This window comes from Gobio gobio (assembly GCF_949357685.1).
Source record: "Gobio gobio genome assembly, chromosome: 4".
NCBI lineage: Eukaryota > Metazoa > Chordata > Actinopteri > Cypriniformes > Gobionidae > Gobio > Gobio gobio.
The window spans coordinates 13,517,751-13,535,831 of NC_137100.1; the positions used below are offsets into that span (position 1 = coordinate 13,517,751).

An 18,081-nucleotide genomic window follows, 5' to 3' on the forward strand; every position below is an offset into this window, starting at 1 on the left:
TAAGAAAAATCCTCCTCGCTCATCCAAAAACAAACTCCAGCATAGTCAGTTGTTAGACACGACAGACTTCAAAAGGGACCTGGTTCTATCTATTGTCAGATGAAACTAAAAAAATAGCTTTTTGGCAGCAAACCCACCAAATGTGTTTGGTGCAAACAGTAATAAAAAGTACCCCATGTCCACAGTTAAATATACTGCTGTAGCTTTAACGTTGTGGGCCTATTTTTTTGTTGGAGGTCCTGGACATCTTGTTCAGATACATGGTATCATGGATTCTAGCAAATACCAACAGATAAAAAGTCAAAACCTGACGGCCTCTGCAAGAAATCTTATAATGGGCCGTGATTGGATCTTCCATCAGGACATTGATTTCGAAAACAAACATCAATATCAACACAAAAATGTCACGGAGCACAAAATGAAGCTTCTGCCATGACTATCCCAGTTCCCTGACCTGAACCCTTTAGAAAATGAGTGGGATGAACTGAAGAGAAGCACCAACATGGAGCTGGGAAATAATTATGGCCAACGTGTTTTGGAGAAAAAACATTTCATAATGTGATATACCCCCCACTTTCAATTCTTTTACTTCAATTAAAGGTCAAATTTTTGCAATTTTTTAAATGAAAGAGCAAAAGAATAAACAAGTTCACATTTATTTATTATTACAGGGGTGCCAATAATTCTAACCACAACTGTAGGGCACATAAGTAGATCAATTGTGCAAAGTGTGGGTATTTGTACAGGCTTTAGCAAAACTTTTTTTTGTTATTAAAAAACAAACAAGAAACCCCAGCCCAGATGAGAAAAGTAACGTAAAATTAACTTAATGCATTACTGTTCATAAAAAAGTAACTAAGTAACACAATTTACACAATATCGTAATTAATTACTTTTAAAAGAAACTTTCCCCAACACTGGTAATACAACAAAACAACACTGGTTGGTTGGTACACTTATGTTGAAATAATCTGGCATACAGAACCAAATGAAACCATTAGAAATACTTTTTCTTGTAAATATTTTCATACTACAATTAAAAAAAAAAGTCTGGACAGAAAAAGGTCTAAAATGATAAATGAGAAAATAGCAGATGCCATCAAGCACACGCGATGAGAATAGTGGGCCATATCTTCAGAATGACAATCCATGTTGTATATCACAAACCAAAGCAAAAGACTCTTCATAAGACAGCTGCAATTGAAATGTAAATTAGCATTAGTCATGGCTTTAGAGAGCAACTTAGCTGAGAATAAGGAATTTGGTATCTACTGAATAAATTTGCAATAAATAGACATCACAATATGCTCAGAGAAAACATCTTCGCTGCCACTTGGGCCTTTTGTTACAGCTTTACTCTCGCTTCATAAACAGAGAGCAAAAATGTGAATCGTTTTGAAAACATGTATGATGATATTGTAAACAATCAAATGTTACTTTGACTGCTGCAAAATGTTGCAGATTATTGCATGACAAGACAATGCAGTAGGCAGAATCATAACACAACTTAAAGTGAAGACAACACAGTAAAAACAAAGTAAGAAAAAAAACATAATAAAGTTATATTAAACTAATAGCTTATGCCTTTCTAAAAATACAAAGGAAAACCAAGACATACACATTCAGACATCATAGTAAACATTTTGTACAATAGGATTTGAATATTCATCAAAATACTCTCCTTTATTCTTATTATATCCTCAACAGGGCCGTTTTTAGGCATAGGCAAACTAGTTGGTCGCCATCAGTGGAGGGGCGGCAACTAGATTTTTGTGTGTAAAGGGTGTCATGGCCACCCTAAAATGTTATTGCCGCCCCCACTAGTTCCCCCACACTACTAGATCAGAGAACTGTCAATCTGACGATTCCTATATGCCATTGGATCAGAGTACTGTCAATTACTGTCAAAAAAGTTTGCGTTTGGAGCGCGCAGCACCATTAGTTCAAAGAGCTCGGTCAATGCTTTGGCAAGGTAATGCTTTTGTAACTATACAGTAAAGCTAAATTCAAACTAAAGGCCAATTTAAAAAAACAGGTATGTAAAAAGTGCACAAATCTGTATTTTGTTAAGGTAGTATTTGTGGCAGCCGGGTAATCATGCAGATAGCATTTGTGTATGTTAGAGGCAATGAAATGCTGAAGTGAGTGTGCAGTTATATTTTGACTCTATAAAGCTTTCTTCTCTTACGTTCTCAAAAGGTTTTGGCGCCAATGCATTGTTAAAAGAATCAGTGTGTTTTGTAATTGTCCCATATAAAACTTTAACAGCCAATTTAAAAATGCTATAATAAAATGTGCCAATTCACAACATTCATTTTACATCCTTTATTAAATCACTTTGTTGAATTGAACGCATTTTTACGGATGGTGTTGAATGCCGAATCGAGCCATTCTGCTCTCATAGTGTCATACACACAGAGGGCATAGCGTCACGTTATTTAAATGGGAAATTCAAGCATCAATGACTAACAAAAACTGCACTGAATCAGTATTTGTTCTTATTACTTTCATGTGAAATGTAATAACACGTAATAATTATATAGTTATGTCTGAGAACAATTTCTTAGCAACCAGGGTTTGCACATTAATTCCAATGTTGCTTTTTAAAAATTGACTGGGGGCACCAATGGCGTCAGAATGGCTAGCAACGGCCCTGATCGTCAACAAAAAGAATGTTATGGAAAGCTAATACTTTAACATTCAAATATTTTAACATGTAAAAAATTCAGTCAGCAATGTAAAAACAAGAGCTAACAGACAGTATTTTCTGCCCTGAGGTATCATTGTAGTGATGCCCAAAAGTGTAAAGACAAATGGCTTGACAATCCACTTCACAATATCCATTCTTTCACTCAATGCATAAAAGTCAGACAAAATGTTTAGTTGCTTTCAATACAATGAAGTGCACAAGTCATTTCTAGATAATCTCATTATCAAAATTATTCCTTGAGGTAAAAGTAAGCTTCTGTTTTGTTGTAGAGTACCTCACAAAAGTATGTTTCCCATAAAAAAAAAATATAATTTTCTCTCAGGTGCACTAAGTGTCCTCATCCCAAAGGCACAGCTGTTTATGGGGTGTGTAGAAGTCAAACTGGTAGCCTTTGCTGCAGCTCTTAATGCCACACTTGTAGGGGTTGGGCCCCTGACCCCGGCAGTACTTCAGCTGGCAGGGGAACCACTCCAGGTTTAACCTGTAAGTGCAGGCGCAGGGCTGCCATGGGTCTGTTGTGGAGCTGCAGCTCTGCAAGACACTCACATTCAGACTCTGGGGAAAGACCTTAAATATTGAACCATCAACCCCTGTAAAGAGAAATATGATGGGTTCAAATAAAATTAACAGAAAAAAAAATTGCACATTTTTTTTTGACTTTACATAATGCAGAATGCTCATGATATTTGCAGGTTAAGTACATAATTATTTATTTTAACCCAAAAAACATTTTGAACGTAACGGGTACATAATATGCAATATATAATATGACTGACAGATTGACTGACTAAATAAATAAATAAATACACACACTACTGTTCAAAAGTTTGGGGTCGATACGATTAGGGTCCAATTCTCACTATTATATGGAGGCTTGTTTCCACCACAGAATAAATCTCGTATCTCGTAATTCTGAGAATTGCTTGACTGTGCATGCATGTGTGTGTTTGAGTTCGCCTCCATGTTGCTTCCATGCCACTGACTGGACGGGGTGGAGTCACATGACTACACACTAGAATGATTTTTAAGGGGAAAGTATTAACAGGATTTAAAAAACAAAATAACCGACATTGAAAATTGCGTTGGTTAGAGGTTCCAATTACTTTTCGATTAATCGTCCAGCCCTATCAATATGCCTGATCCAGCTAATCAAGGTCTTAAGGATTCTAGCCCTCCAGTAATGGAGTTTGAGACCACTGCACTAAACAGACGTTAAGTATAAGCTTGTATAACCCCTTGTTTCCAAGGTGCTGATGGGTTTATTCAGGCGGTTAACTAACTCTGACATTTCCATAGCCTCATTTCCCTTTTCCTGTTTCCGTTTCATTCTTTCACTTTCACTCTCCATGAACTCTCTCACTCTCTCAAAGTCACGTGATTTCAGCAGTTTAGCGGTTTGACGCGCGATCCGAATCATGATTCGATACGCTGATTCCTAATGGTTCGAATCTTCATTTTGAAATCGGTTATCACTATATAAGTCGTTATTTCGGGGGGTTTTGGCGCACCAAAAATATGCTTGTCGCTTTTATATAATATTATTATAATATAATATTAATATTGAACCACTGTACTCACATGAACTGATTTAAATATGTTTTTAGTACATTAATGGATCTTGAGAGAGGAAATGTCATTGCTGGCTATGCAGGCCTCACTGAGCCATTGGATTTTAACACAAATATCTTCATTTGTGTTCCGAAGATGAAGAGGTCTTACGGGTGTGGAACGGCATGAGGGTGAGTAATAAATTACATTATTTTCATTTTTGGGTGAACTTACCCTTTAAATAGTAGATCAAGCCAGCATAATATTATGTGGCAATAATAATATTCCATAATTCCATAATAACAATAATATTTATTCTAAGTGTAATTATTTTCTTGAAATTTCAGAAGGTTTCCTGAAATTTTCAGGCACAAAAGACAAAAGTATTGCAGAAAATTCTTAACACAAAGGCATTGTTAATTTCGTTGACAAATAATTTGTCATAATTTTCGTCAACAACCTTTTTTCACTGACGAAAACGAGACAATAACTAAATAAAAACTAGTGTTGGATTACTAAAACTATGACGAAAACTTACTGTCATTTTCGTCAACAAAAAAACGAGACGAAAATGTTAGGGAGGGTCGATTAGGGAAGAGATCCAGTCAGAACTGATGTCCTGTGTAACAGATGCGCACATTTGATTTGAACGTGCTGATCTAACCGCTAGAAAACACGGCGCTGTTGCGCTTCTACAGGCTCACCCCCGCATCCCCAATCCAGCGCTCCAGAGCGGCTCAATCAATGAATAGCGCACATTTATGCCAGGCCATTGTATATGAACTAATGCTGATGAATAATGACAATGTTTACATAGTAATATGTTTTAGACGGTTGTAACAATGCATATTTTATGTCTTCATCTGAACTTGAATGAGCTCCTGCAACTGCAATAGAGGCGCAGACCTTTCAAAATAAGAGTCAATGTGTATTTCGAGCTTGTTTATAAATTAAAAGTCACACATTATATATTCATATTTGGTTACACAATAAACTGTATTTCCTTTCATTCCCATTTAATTTATAGTTAGGAGGAAAGACCAGTATTTGACACATATTCAATAAAGTATCAGGGTTATAATAGTTAAAGGGTTAGTTCACCCAAAAATGAAAATTTTAGAACTACTGTAGTGAGATGGACTTTGTAACAACGTCTTTAGTACCTTTTAAGGGTCTTGAGAGTGTAAAGTGCCATTGTGCCAATTGAGGCCTTTCAGAGCCATCAGATTTCAACTAAAATATCTTAATTTCTGTTCCGAAGATGAACGGAGGTCTGACGGGTGTCGAACGACATGAGGGTAAGTAATTAATGACAGAATTTTCATTTTATGGGTGAACTAACCCTTTAACTAAAACCATAAAAAAAAAATCATTACTTGAATAAATGTTAACTGAAATAAAAATAAATAAATAAACAAACCTATTTGAAGCTTTAGCTTTACCTGATAGGGCCTACTAACTAAAACAAAAATACAAAGTTATAAAAACTATATAAATGTTTTTAAAAAACAAACAAAAAAGTGAATTGTGCTCTCTTTCGTGTATTTTTAATGTCAAAAACAAAATGATGTCAAAATTAAATGGAGCTTAAATGCTTAATGTATTACAATTGAACTAAACTCATTAGATTTTAGGAGACTAAATCTACAGTAGATTTAGTCGACTAAAATCATATGATATTTAGTTGACTAAAACTAGACTAAAACTAAAAATAATTCAGGTGACTAAAATATGACTAAAACTAAATGGCATTTTAGTCAAAAGACTATGACTAAAACTAAATCAAAATTTGCTGTCAAAATTAACACTGCACACAGGGCAGGGGCTTAAGCTGCCTTCACGTGCTATCGGAATTATCGTAAATACTAGTTTCCTAGTTAAAAAATATTACAAAAAGGATATGAACGTCCTCACAAGTCAAAGTTTTAATACGATGACCTCGTAATCACAACTAGAGAAAGTGAGAGGCAGCATTAATACATACATTTACAGCACTGCATCAACTTGTGTAAGAACACCAAGTGGCAACCCTCTCATCTAACCTTTGTCCCGCCAGTGCTTGACATCTTGCTGCCGTGTGTACACAAGGTCTCGTGCATCCCTGCAGACATTACGTATGTGAGTACTGAGGTGCCAGGAGCCACTCATGTTGAGCACCGCGTTCATTGTGAACTGTTCTACACCGCGTCTCTCCTCCGCACTCCGCACCACATGAGGGTTTTTCTGTTGAGTTCAAACCACAATCATAAGAAGTAATACATTGATATTAACACACAATACCTAAAGGTGATGATACATGGGGCAACTTTTTTGAGCAATGTGCTGGGCAATGTTACAAAGCAATGTTGCTTGGCCACTTTCCCATTGGGAATGGGCAACACATTTCTATCTGGATACTTTAGATCGGTCATGGGCCGTGTCTTATCTGGTTGACCGTTGACGGCAACATTGCCTAGTAACATTGTTCAAAAAGTTGCCCTGTGTATCATCACCATAAGAGTACTAACAATACACCATCAATGGTTCAATACTTGTTTAGATTGTGGATACACTTTAAAATGTAATGTGTATTCCTGTGCAATGCCATGTCCCTATAGAATGGGTAAACCCAACCTGATCTGCCGGCGATTTGATTTAGCCCTACAACTCAGTCTGGAAACCTGTACATTCATTTTTACTGCTTCTGTTACACTTTTGCGGGAACCAATCACAGACTGGCTTATCCACCTGGCACGCTATTGGTGGGTTTAACACGATGACGGATAGAGAAGCGATGGGTTGTTGCAGGACAATCCAATTCCGTACAGAGTCATTTGAATTATGCTCGTTTATCATGCCTCTTGTGCAGTAGAAAATACATAGCAGACTCCCCAGACCAACGTTCAGTCTTAAATTGAGCTTGGTCTGGTGATAGCCAGACAATTGTCCCTTGGCTTACACACACACACACATTTACATTTAATCATTTAGCAGACGCTTTTATCCAAAGCGACTTACAAATGAGGAGAGCAATAGAAGCAATCAGACAAACAAGGGGCAACAACATGCAAGTGCTGTAACAAGTCTCAGTTTGTCTAGCACAGAACTGTTTTTTTTTTTTTTTTATAAAAAGGAAAACGAATTGAATAGTTAAGTGCTGGTCTTAATTGGTCAGCTGCTGCTGGCCAATTTTTGGGACAAAGTGTTTTTTATCCAAAAATGTAAAAGTAAATGGAGTTCAGTGTTGTTGGACAGAAGAAAGAAACGCATACAGGTTTGGAATGGCATGATCATGAGGGTGAGTCAATTATTTACTTATGAAATTGTGAACTGTCCCTTCAAGCTTGGACTGGATTTAGCCTAAAAGCTGGTCTTTTCAGCAAAGTGACACAGATGGTGCTTAAAAAATTCTTTAAATTTGGACCTGTCTGAGTCGAGCCATGGCTTCACTGGGGATGAGCTCTCCATTCTCCAAATGTGAGATGAAGCAGAGGGCCTGATACTGTGATTGGCCCTTCTCTGGCTCCCCAAGCACCAGGGCACGAAAGATCTTCACACGCTGTTACAAAAAAAATTAAGAACATGTAAGCTTAGACACAGTCACAAGACAAACCTACATTTCAAAAACAAAATTAGGGGATATTATGATCATGATTATCATGATGCTTTTCCTATGAAATTCCAGAACATGCTAATTAGAAGTACAGACATCCATTATTGTCCAGTAAAAATATTGAATCCTTAAACAATATTCATTTACTTGGGATCCGTTGTGTAAGATAAGAGTATATGTTAATGTTTTTTTTTTGTATAAACCTCTGACGTGTTTATTTTTGCATCGCAGACATACAACGTCTTCCACTAAAGGTCTGTTCACACCTAGGATGATAACTATAATGATAACGTTAAAGATATAGTTCTAAAGAACTTTCTAAATATCAAAGAATAGCAGTTCACACCACAAATGTAACGATTACAGCACAGAAAAAAGATATTGTTGGAACCATTTCAGAGCATTTTTTTTTTCCAGCTGATGAGCAATAGATTCATTAACAGTCAATCCGAATTCGTCCTGCTTTAAAGAACTTGAGCAAACGGACGTATCGCCTGCGATAATTAATGCGATATGGCTCAGCTTGTCAGTGAACTACGGCTCTGTGTAGTAAATGCCGCTCCATCTGAAAGCAGGTGATGGCGATTTACTACTAAATGTTAAATGTTATTGTGGTTCGAGTCCACATAGGTGCGAGGACGATCCGTTTAGATCTGCTCTGACGAATAGATCTGTATAGCCTTGGTGGTAAGAGGAAGGACCGTGTAGATCCGCTCTGACGGTCGAACAAAGTAGATAGCCCTGGTGTTCCGGTCCAGGAAGATTTGTCTGTAAGGGTAATGTTTAAATGCACAGTTACCTGACAAATATTTTTTGAGTACTCGCTCTGGTGCGAGGAAGACCCGTTTAGATCTGCTCTGGCGGGTAAAACATCTAGAGAACACCCTCAAGTTAGGCCAAGAAGATTTGTCTGTAAGGGTACTGTCTAAACGCACAGTTACCTGACAAATATTTTTAAAGTAAACCTGACTCTCCATTTTCTTCCACCCCAGATAGGGGATTTCATCTTTATTTTTATTTCCTTTTAATTCCTTTTATAACTATTATACTATATATATTTTTATTTTATTCACTTATAACTATTTTAACTTCATTTCTGTGTAAAGCACTTTGAATTGCCACTGTGTATGAAATGTGCTATACAAATAAACTTGCCTTGCCTTGCCTTACTAATCAAGGAACTGGCTTTACTGACGAGATGCGCCGAACAATGTCATGCGATATATCGCCCAGCCCTAATTCCACTCACCGCTCGAGTTGTTGTCCAGTTCTGCACACGCGCTAATCCTCTCTAATAAAGTGTAGACATTATGTAAATAAGAGATTCATTATTTGTGCCGTCAGCTTCACTGATTAATATAACAGAACTTTGTGAGATCGTGTTCATTGAATAAGTGACACGCCGTATTTTTCTTATATTTTACCTTTATTCCACACCGCTGTCTCCACTGTCCTTTGAACGGCTTGTTTGCTTCCTGCTTCTATGAAGCCCATCCCTCCAAAAAACTCAATGTTCTTAGATTGGTTAGATGGCCAAATGTAGTTTGTAGTTCTGCAACAGCTCTCTCTCTTTCGTAGTGACTGCGACGTGGCCTCGTCCACTTTGTTGCGTGTTCGCGGGGGCAGTGTTTATGTTAATAGCAAGGGTTTATGATGTCACCATCCCGGGTTTTGTAGGCAATAAACTGCCATAACTTTAAAAGACCATATCTCCGTTTGCATTGAACTTTCAGCGCTGTAACTTTGCAGATACTGTTTATGCTCAAGCAGCAACATTACACACTAATTAAAGTTAAAAAAGTGAAATCGCATGCAACCACCCCTTTAAGCTTTTCAGGATTACTAGAAAGATACAGGCAGGTGAGTTTGATCAAGGTTGGAGCTAAACTCTGTAGGACAGTGGGCCTCGAGGACCAGGGTTGAGAACCCCTGAATTAAATAGCTGTCTATAGAGGGGTCAGAGAGCTCTCGGATTTCATCAAAAATATCTTAATTTGTGTTCCGAAGATGAACGAAGGTCTTAAAGGTTTGGAACGACATGAGGGTGAGTAATTTTCATTTTTGGGTGAACTAACCTTTTAAAGCTAAATTTATTGACCTTAAAAGCGAAATTGCACAAGATATATTAGAACTTATTTTCATAATTTGAATATAGAAAATAAATATATTTTGTCTTGGTCTTTTGCAGTTTTTAGATTTTACTATATTTTCACAGAATAAGTTCCATCAACAATGAATGAGAAATGATGAATGTGAACAACGTAATTTTGGACTGGGAGGGAGAGGCATCCAAATAAAAAAAAAGTCACTGTAACACAAATCATTTTTTAAAAAGCCTTCATTTCATGAACACTAAAACAAAGCAAGAGGCCCCAGTCTAACTATAAACAGACCAGCTTTTCAGAGCACATGCAACTGAAGCGTAAACTCTTACCATGACCCCGAGCATCAGCTAATCCACCAACTTACCCAGAGCAAAGCATGCTAACTGCTCCCATATGCACAAAACCAAGAATACAGCCTCTTTCATAACAACAATACTGCTTTTCTTTGCGTCCGTCCCAGCGGTAACTGCACCACAGCGTTCACACTGAATACGACTGGAGCAGTGCAAATGTCAGCTAGAGAACACACTCATTTGCTCAAAATAAAGAAAATAATAGTTATCTTGTAGATTCTGTTAAACAGAGATATGAAATCATAGAAAAAGTGTAATCTCATCTATCAAGGGTCCTAATAGTTGAAATTAGTCATAACTGCTCTTAAAGGGTTAGTTCACCCAAAAATGAACATTAGACCATGATTTACTCACTCAATTCATCTTAGGTGTTTATGACATTCTTCTTTCAGACGAATAAAATAGTTATATTAAAAATGTCTTGGCTCTTCAAAGCTTTATAATGGCAGTGAATGGTTGTGTCGTTTTTGAAGTCCATAAAAATGCATCTATCCATCATATAACTGCTCCACACGGCTCTGGGGGGTTAATAAAGGCCTTCTGAAGCAAAGTGCATGTTTGTGTAAGACAAATATCCATATTTAAATCTTTATAGACTAAAATAACTAGCTTCCAGCGGTACGCAAGTCGACTTGCTCTAAAATAGTAACCCCTTGACGCGATTTACAGGAGCATCGCACGCTTTGATGCCTCTCGCGGATAGGGCTGGGCAACAAATTCAAGCCCCTCTTCTCTTATCTCGAAATACTCTATTTCTCTTTAAAAATTCTAATTTTAGACTTCTAATTCATGACCGGTGTTTTTTTTTTGCTCTATCCCCTATCGCTTCTGTGTTCCTCAGCACATGCGTCAAGGGTTACTCTTTAGCCGTAAATCGATGCGTACCACTGACCGCTGGAAACTAGTTAAAGCTTTGAAGAGCCAGGACATTTTTTAACATGATTCAGATTGCATTCATCTGAAAGAAGAATGTCATACACACCCAGGATGGCTTGAGGGTGAGTAAATAATTTTTGGGGGAACTAACCCTTTAAAGGAATTTTCTGGAAGGAATTATAGGTTGAATCGGCAGCACTTGTGGCATATTATTGTTAACAATTGTTAACAGCAACAAATCAAAGTCTCTTTAAAAAAAAAAACTTACAAGCTGCTGATAGAAACTGATTGAAAGGCAACAGTAACTCAAATAAGCAATTGTTACAACTGAGGTCTGTAGAAGAGCACCTTTGGGATGTGGTGGAATGGGAAATTCGCATCATGGATGTGCAGCCGACAAATCGCCAACACTGTTTGCTATCATGTCAATATGGACCAAAATCTCGGAGGAATGTGTCCAGCAACTTCTTGAATCCATGCCAAGAAGAATGAAGACGGTTCTGAAGACCAAAGGTGGTCCATCCCACTACTAGCAAATACTGTACAAATCTCAATTGCCTTATTTTTTTATTCCGTAGCAAAATGTAACTATATTATGACTATATACGCATGTCCAACATTCTCCTCATACATCCAGTATATTATATCTGCATTTATCCTCAACTTCTCGATTACTTGTATTGCTGCAAAATGTAAACTATATTATCAACCAGCCGTACTCTGCTAAATGTGCTGAATGAAGATGCTAAGATATTAAAAACATTAACATCACGATTTTCTGTGAAGCTGCTTTGAAACAATGTGTATGTGAAAAGTGTATGTGTAGTATGTGACATTCACAATAACTGTTCTATTAAAACGTGTGTATTTCAGCTTTAAAGCTGTTTAAATCATAATTTAAGACTTTAGGGTTCATGGTGTTATGAAAATGGATATAACAACAAATTGGCCACATTCACTTCCATTGTAAGTGCCTTACTGTCCCTTGTGTGTTTTTCTATTTATTATTTTTGAAAAAGAGGGAGTAAAACTAATTTTGTGGTAATCACCATTTTGCCTTTGCATCCATATCATTCACATTCATGGTAACACTTTACAATAAGGTTCATTAGTTAACATTAGTTAACTGCATTAGTTAACATGAACTAATAATGAACTGCACTTATAAAGCATTAATTTCAACATTAACTAATGCATTATTAAAATCTTGTTAACATTAGTGAATGCACTGTGAACTAACATGAACAGTGTTTGAACTTGCTCTGTTTTTCTTTGGCTGCTCTTAATGCCTGATGTTTCCCATACAGCCCACAGCATGAATTTGGCTCCATAACTTTCTGGCAAATGGCAGCTTGATATCCTCCAATTTTCCATGTATGAATTTTTTTTTTTTTCAAATAGAATAAAATGTGATCCTGAAAAGTCTCTAAATTTAATAAAAAGTTTTTATATCAATATAATTTAACTAAAAAAGATCTGTTAAAATGAGGATTCGATATGAATCCCAAACTGCCACTTTAAAGTTCTTTCAAACCTTTAAAATAACATCCATAAAGAGCTGATAATATACATGTGTGTGAAAGTAATTTTATCTGATCACACTGTAGCCTAAATAAGGAAAAGCATTTTTAGATGCTTATCTCTGATAACATTGAAATCTTATAGTTGTATTTAGCCTACACTGTACTCCAAGGTGCTTCCAAGAACACTAATGGTGCATGTCCAACAAACACATCATTTTTGCACTCTTGACTTTTCTTCTCACACAGTTATAGTTGCAGTGCTCGGATTGCAATGTTTTCAGTTCATTCACAGCTCTATGGTGGTTGAATTGTATTTAACTCACGCGCTTGAAATCAGACAGGAATGTGATGAGAGTCCCGTCTGCCTGCTTGAACTCCACTGTTATGATGTCCTTCTCACTGTCCGCCTCCAAAAGCTCCTCCGTTATTTGACCATCGTTGAGACGAACGAGCACCGTCAACTGTGAGCAAACACTTACCGACAATACCAGCGTAAACACGACAAACGCTATCTGGACTGAAGCCGGCAAAGTCACTCTCGCGTTCATTACAAAAGACACTAAGGATGTGAACTCATTTAACACAACAATGGGACATATCGTCAAAGTAAATGACTTTAAACAAATCTGTGGACAACGAATGCAAACTACTGTTTAAAGAGGTAATGTCCGTAATGAGCTAGATGTTGGCAAACACGGAGCTCGCAAACAAATGATGATCGCAAACAAATTGCGCTTCTATCAAAAGTTGAATTTCAATCTAATATTAGCCTAGATAGTCGGAAACACGTTTACTTATAAAAGAAAAGTTTTCTTCTATACATTCTTCACTGCAAATATATATTTTTAACTAACTCTTAAAGCTCCTGTATTCCCCGTCACTTCCTCTGAACTTCAGTAATTTGGCTGAAGGCGCCTCGGGCTCCCAACACTGCATGGGGCCACTTCTTAAAGACACAGGCTCAGATTTCAAAACCTCTTACTGGATTGACAACTGTGGTGCATTCACATTGTGTTGTATTGTAATAAAACATACTTTTTTTTAAATTATTTTGTATTTATTTAGTTTAAATAAAATGGGTATTTTATTTATTTATTAATTTATTGCATTGCATTGCATTACACACTAAACAGAGTTCAATCTCTAAAATAATGTTATTAAGTTTAGCATTACGTAAATTATATGAGTAATAATAAGGGGACACAATGGGGGGAAATTATATTTTTTTTCCTGAGAATGACCCAAATATTAACCTTCTGTTTAATGACCAGGGGTCCGTTTCAGAAAGGAGGTTAAGTGAAAACTCTGAGTATGTTAACCCTGAAATAAGGGAAACTCTGGGTTTTCTGTTTCAGAATGGGAGGTATGTCAAACCCGAGAAAGCAGGGTAAGTCAAGCCCGTTTCTAAAAGAGAGGCAACTTATACTCAGAGTCAGTTACTAGGGTAACTTACTCTGTACCTGGTCAGGAGCAGGTTTTCTTTGGTTAACCCAGAGTTTCTTTCAGTCTCCTCCCCTTTTTAAAGTGCCAGCGGTGTTTAAATACTTAATTCATTCATTCAAATGCCACAAATGCTTTTCTTACTGAGTATTACTAAATCTAAAGTAAGCAAAGTTTACTTAAAACAAATTAAATTATCTGCCACTTGACAAAATACATAAGAAAAGCATTTTTTTGCAGTGCAGGAACATTCATTCATTGCACATATTTCATCATGAGGACACTGTCACACTGACAAAAATGGCATGTCCATTTATACAGGAATGATCCTGACGTTCACTTGATAAACCTAGAAGTAACCTAATATTTAGAATTTCGTTTAGGATTTCCAGTGGTTGGACGCATTGATGACACTCATATTCCCATCATCACACTTTCTGAAAACGGATTACTGTATGGAATGGAAGGATGCTGCCAGATGGTAGTACGAGATATATGCCATAACCACCACCACAGCTGTTAAATACAATTTGTATGGTCATCTTTATTTCCTACAAATACTTTATTCGTTTTCCTGTTGGATGTTAATATTCTTCCTCCATCTCCTCTTCATCTGTCAGTGGTTCTGGTGTTTGGCTGGCCTGAGTAGAAGTCAGATGTTAATATTATTACACTAATTAATAAATGTAACAGGTGGGATCAGAGAACATTTCATTATGTGAAAAGAGCATAGACCCTTTTCACATTTCCGGGTTTCTTTGAAGCTGAAGTCATCATAGTTTTATAGCGGTGAATGAGAAAATACATTAAATATGTGTCCCCGTTTGCTCAAATAGCAAAAGAAAAAATTCCACAATAGTGATTTCACAACTTTCAAAAAGAGGGAAAAAATAGAGTGAGTTTGATAACGGAAGTGAAAAGAGAGAAAGATGTTAATTTTCACCATCACTCCCATAGACGCTGTATTAGAAACACCCTCACAGCAGCGGTAACTTGTTTTTTGTAATTTGATGCAAAAGTAATATAATACAAAGTATTAGTGTTATAAATGTACATACATTTAAAATAAAAATAAAAATACAAAAAACTTTGCAGGATTTACGATATTGATGAGTATTAAAACACGTCATCACAGTCTGTGAAAAGGGTCTAGTGGGAAAAGCTGCTGCACATTGGACATTAAACATACACCCATGAACATTTTATGCTTAAAGCTTTACCTGATTGAATTATGTTTTTATTTTTATTTTTTAGCTGCTGCCACATTCTTTTTTTGCTTTTTGGAAACCATGAAAATTAAACTTAATTAAAATAATTTAGAATTAAACTTACATTGACCCGGAAGTATGCAAACATCTTTTTGTTGGGTGCTGTTGCCATGGTGAATCGTAATTTCGGAGCTCCAGTGATCGTGGCTTTTCATAATTGGAGTGCATGTGCTTAACTCAGAGTCAGTCTACTCAGAGTTGATTGAACTACCTCAATTCAGCTGTTCTGAAACCCAAAACTCAGAGTTCCCTTTCAGTCGGTCACTACGACGTACGTCGGTAATTACCGACGAATTGGGATCCCTTCAGAGAGCCCCTATCAGCTTCGAGAACTTAAGAACAGGCCAATGAACAATTGGCGTGCGAGATTTGCATCTCGCGCTCCGCCCCGCGCCGCGGGTATAAACAGGAAGCGAGAGCAACGCACTGACGTCATTCACTTCGGAGCCGAACGGCGTTTGAAGTAAGCAGACTGTTTCCTGGTTCATTCAGCGATTCAAGAGAATTCTAAGAGAGGAAGAGGAACGTTGTGTTGGTGTGACGGCATTCTCCAGCGGGACCGCGAACTCAGCTGCAAGTGAAACAACTGCTGTTATCACAGCAAACCTGTTGGTTTCGGTGGGCGTTTCCCAAATTGAGTGCAAACACAGGCTGCACTATTCCCTGTGTGTTGCCGCGGTTTCCCTGGGTGCTTCAGCACTCTCTTAAAAGAGCGTTTCCTCACAAAAAGAGCAACACGGGTGTGACACTGCGTCTTTTTCAAGATGTCATTCCACCCGTGCGTTTCTGGATGCGGTCGTTCCCTCTCGCCTGCTGACGGCCACACTCACTGCATCACGTGCCTGGGCTTACAGCACGCTGAGGCAGCGTTTGTGAATAGCTCGTGTTCTCACTGCGGGAACATGACTATTGCGGTGCTTAGGTCAAGACTCACCTACCTCCGGGAAGGCGGAGTCCCCCTCCCCATACCTCGATCTAGAGCTATCCCTAACCAGGATAGACCTACTTCGACGGATGACCGGGGTGACCTGAGGATTACGTTCAGGACAAACCCGCCTAGTGTCCCTACGCAGGTCCCTGAACCCTCGCAAGCAACGCTGCCGGTGGCGCCACCGGAAGAGATCGCTGGTCCCGCCCACGGGCGCCCAGTCATCTCTTTCGGAGCGCCCGCGGACGAGCAGATGTCTATCGCAGCATCAGAGGGGGAGTTCCAGTCCTCGGAGGATGAGGATTCAGCTGTACTGCCTCCCTCTGGGAGAATGGCAACGGCTGAGTCGGACCCTGAGTTGACGGCTATGCTTTCCCGGGCCGCCGAAAAGGTCGGGCTTGTGTGGAACCCTCCACCACGTCCCGAACCTTCTAGGTTGGATGATTGGTTTCTGGGGGGGGGTCGCGCTGGTTCTCAGCGTCCCGCCCCAGTACCATTCTTCCCGGAGGTGCATGAGGAGCTTTCCAGGTCGTGGACGACACCCTTCAGTGCCAGAAACAGACCTGGAGGCTCCTCCCTCCTCACTACCCTTGACGGTGGACAGGCCAAGGGTTACGAGAGGATCCCGCCGGTCGAACGCGCCGTCGCGATGCAGCTGCGTCCGGCGACCGCCTCCGAGTGGCGTGGTGATCCTCGTCTCCCGTCCAAAGCCTGTAGGTTTTCGTCCAGTCTTACTGCGAAGGCCTACAGGTCCTGCGGACAGGCTGCGTCTGCCTTGCATGCCATGGCGTTGCTCCAGGTGCACCAGGCCCAGGCACTCATGGACATGCACGAGGGTAGGTCTGACCCAGAGCTCCTCCGGGAGCTCCGGGCGGCGACGGACGAAAGTTACCGCCCGTTCCGTGAGTCAGGCGATGTCCACCTTAGTGGTCCAGGAACGGCATCTCTGGCTCAACCTGGCCGACATGAGGGAGACTGACAAGAACCGGTTCCTGGACTCCCCCATATCGTCGGCTGGGTTGTTCGGCGACGCGGTCGAGAATTTCGCCCAGCAATTCTCGGCCGCCCAGAAGCAGACGGAGGCCATCAAACATATCCTGCACCGGCGGCCCGCTGCTGCCTCCACCCAGCCGCCGGCTGCAGCACCTCCGCCTGCCCGTCGCCGAGGACGTCCTCCTGCGGCCGCCCCCGCTCCCGCCCCAGCCCAGCAGCAGCCTTCCACCGGTCGTGGGCGTGGAGCCGGTCGCGGGAAGAACGTCCAGCCCGCTCAGGCCGCTGCCAAGCCAGGTGGCAAGCGCCGTCGGAAGAGACCCTGAGACGGGCCGCCCAGAGATGGAGGAAACTGCTCTTCGGGAGATGGCCGCAGCACCACCCCATTTATTTTTCTGTTCCGCCACTGGCCCCAGTGCAAGGTCAGGGAGGACGAGGAGCATCTCCTCTTGGTAGCTCCGTACTGGCCCAACAGGACGTGGTTCCCGAAACTAGTGCTCCTCGCGACAGCACCTCCTTGGCCCATTCCTCTGAGGCAGGACCTTCTGTCTCAGAGACGGGGCACCCTATGGCACCCGCGTCCAGACCTCTGGAAACTCCATGTCTGGTCCCTGGACGGGACGCGGAGGTTCTAGGTGACCTACCGCAAGCGGTAGTCGACACCATCGCTTCCGCCAGAGCCCCCTCTACGAGACGGCTATATGCGTTGAAGTGGAACCTGTTCGTCGACTGGTGCTCTTCTCGCCGA

At 39.8% G+C, this 18,081-nt stretch overlaps 1 protein-coding gene across 1 annotated transcript; it reads right to left on the bottom strand.

Annotated features, from left to right (window-relative positions):
* Positions 1 to 644: 644 nt before the first annotated feature.
* On the bottom strand, positions 645 to 13,620 carry oafb (OAF homolog b). The gene is made up of 4 exons (XM_079816324.1): positions 13,031 to 13,620; positions 7,662 to 7,796; positions 6,301 to 6,481; positions 645 to 3,300 (listed from the first exon to the last, which is right to left on the bottom strand). Exons 1-4 carry the CDS (start codon positions 13,253 to 13,255, stop codon positions 3,038 to 3,040), a joined length of 804 nt encoding a protein of 267 aa, XP_079672450.1. The 5' UTR covers positions 13,256 to 13,620; the 3' UTR covers positions 645 to 3,037.
* Positions 13,621 to 18,081: the final 4,461 nt, after the last annotated feature.

Excerpts from the sequence above, each read along its gene's own strand:
- oafb (XM_079816324.1), bottom strand. The coding sequence starts at position 13,255 with ATGAACGCGAGAGTGACTTTGCCGGCTTCAGTCCAGATAGCGTTTGTC. Across the intron at positions 7,797-13,030 it reads TCCTGTCTGATTTCAAGCGC|CGTGTGAAGATCTTTCGTGC; the intron begins GTGAGTTAAATA and ends TTTTTGTAACAG. Across the intron at positions 6,482-7,661 it reads CCATGGCTCGACTCAGACAG|AAAAACCCTCATGTGGTGCG; the intron begins GTCCAAATTTAA and ends TGAACTCAACAG.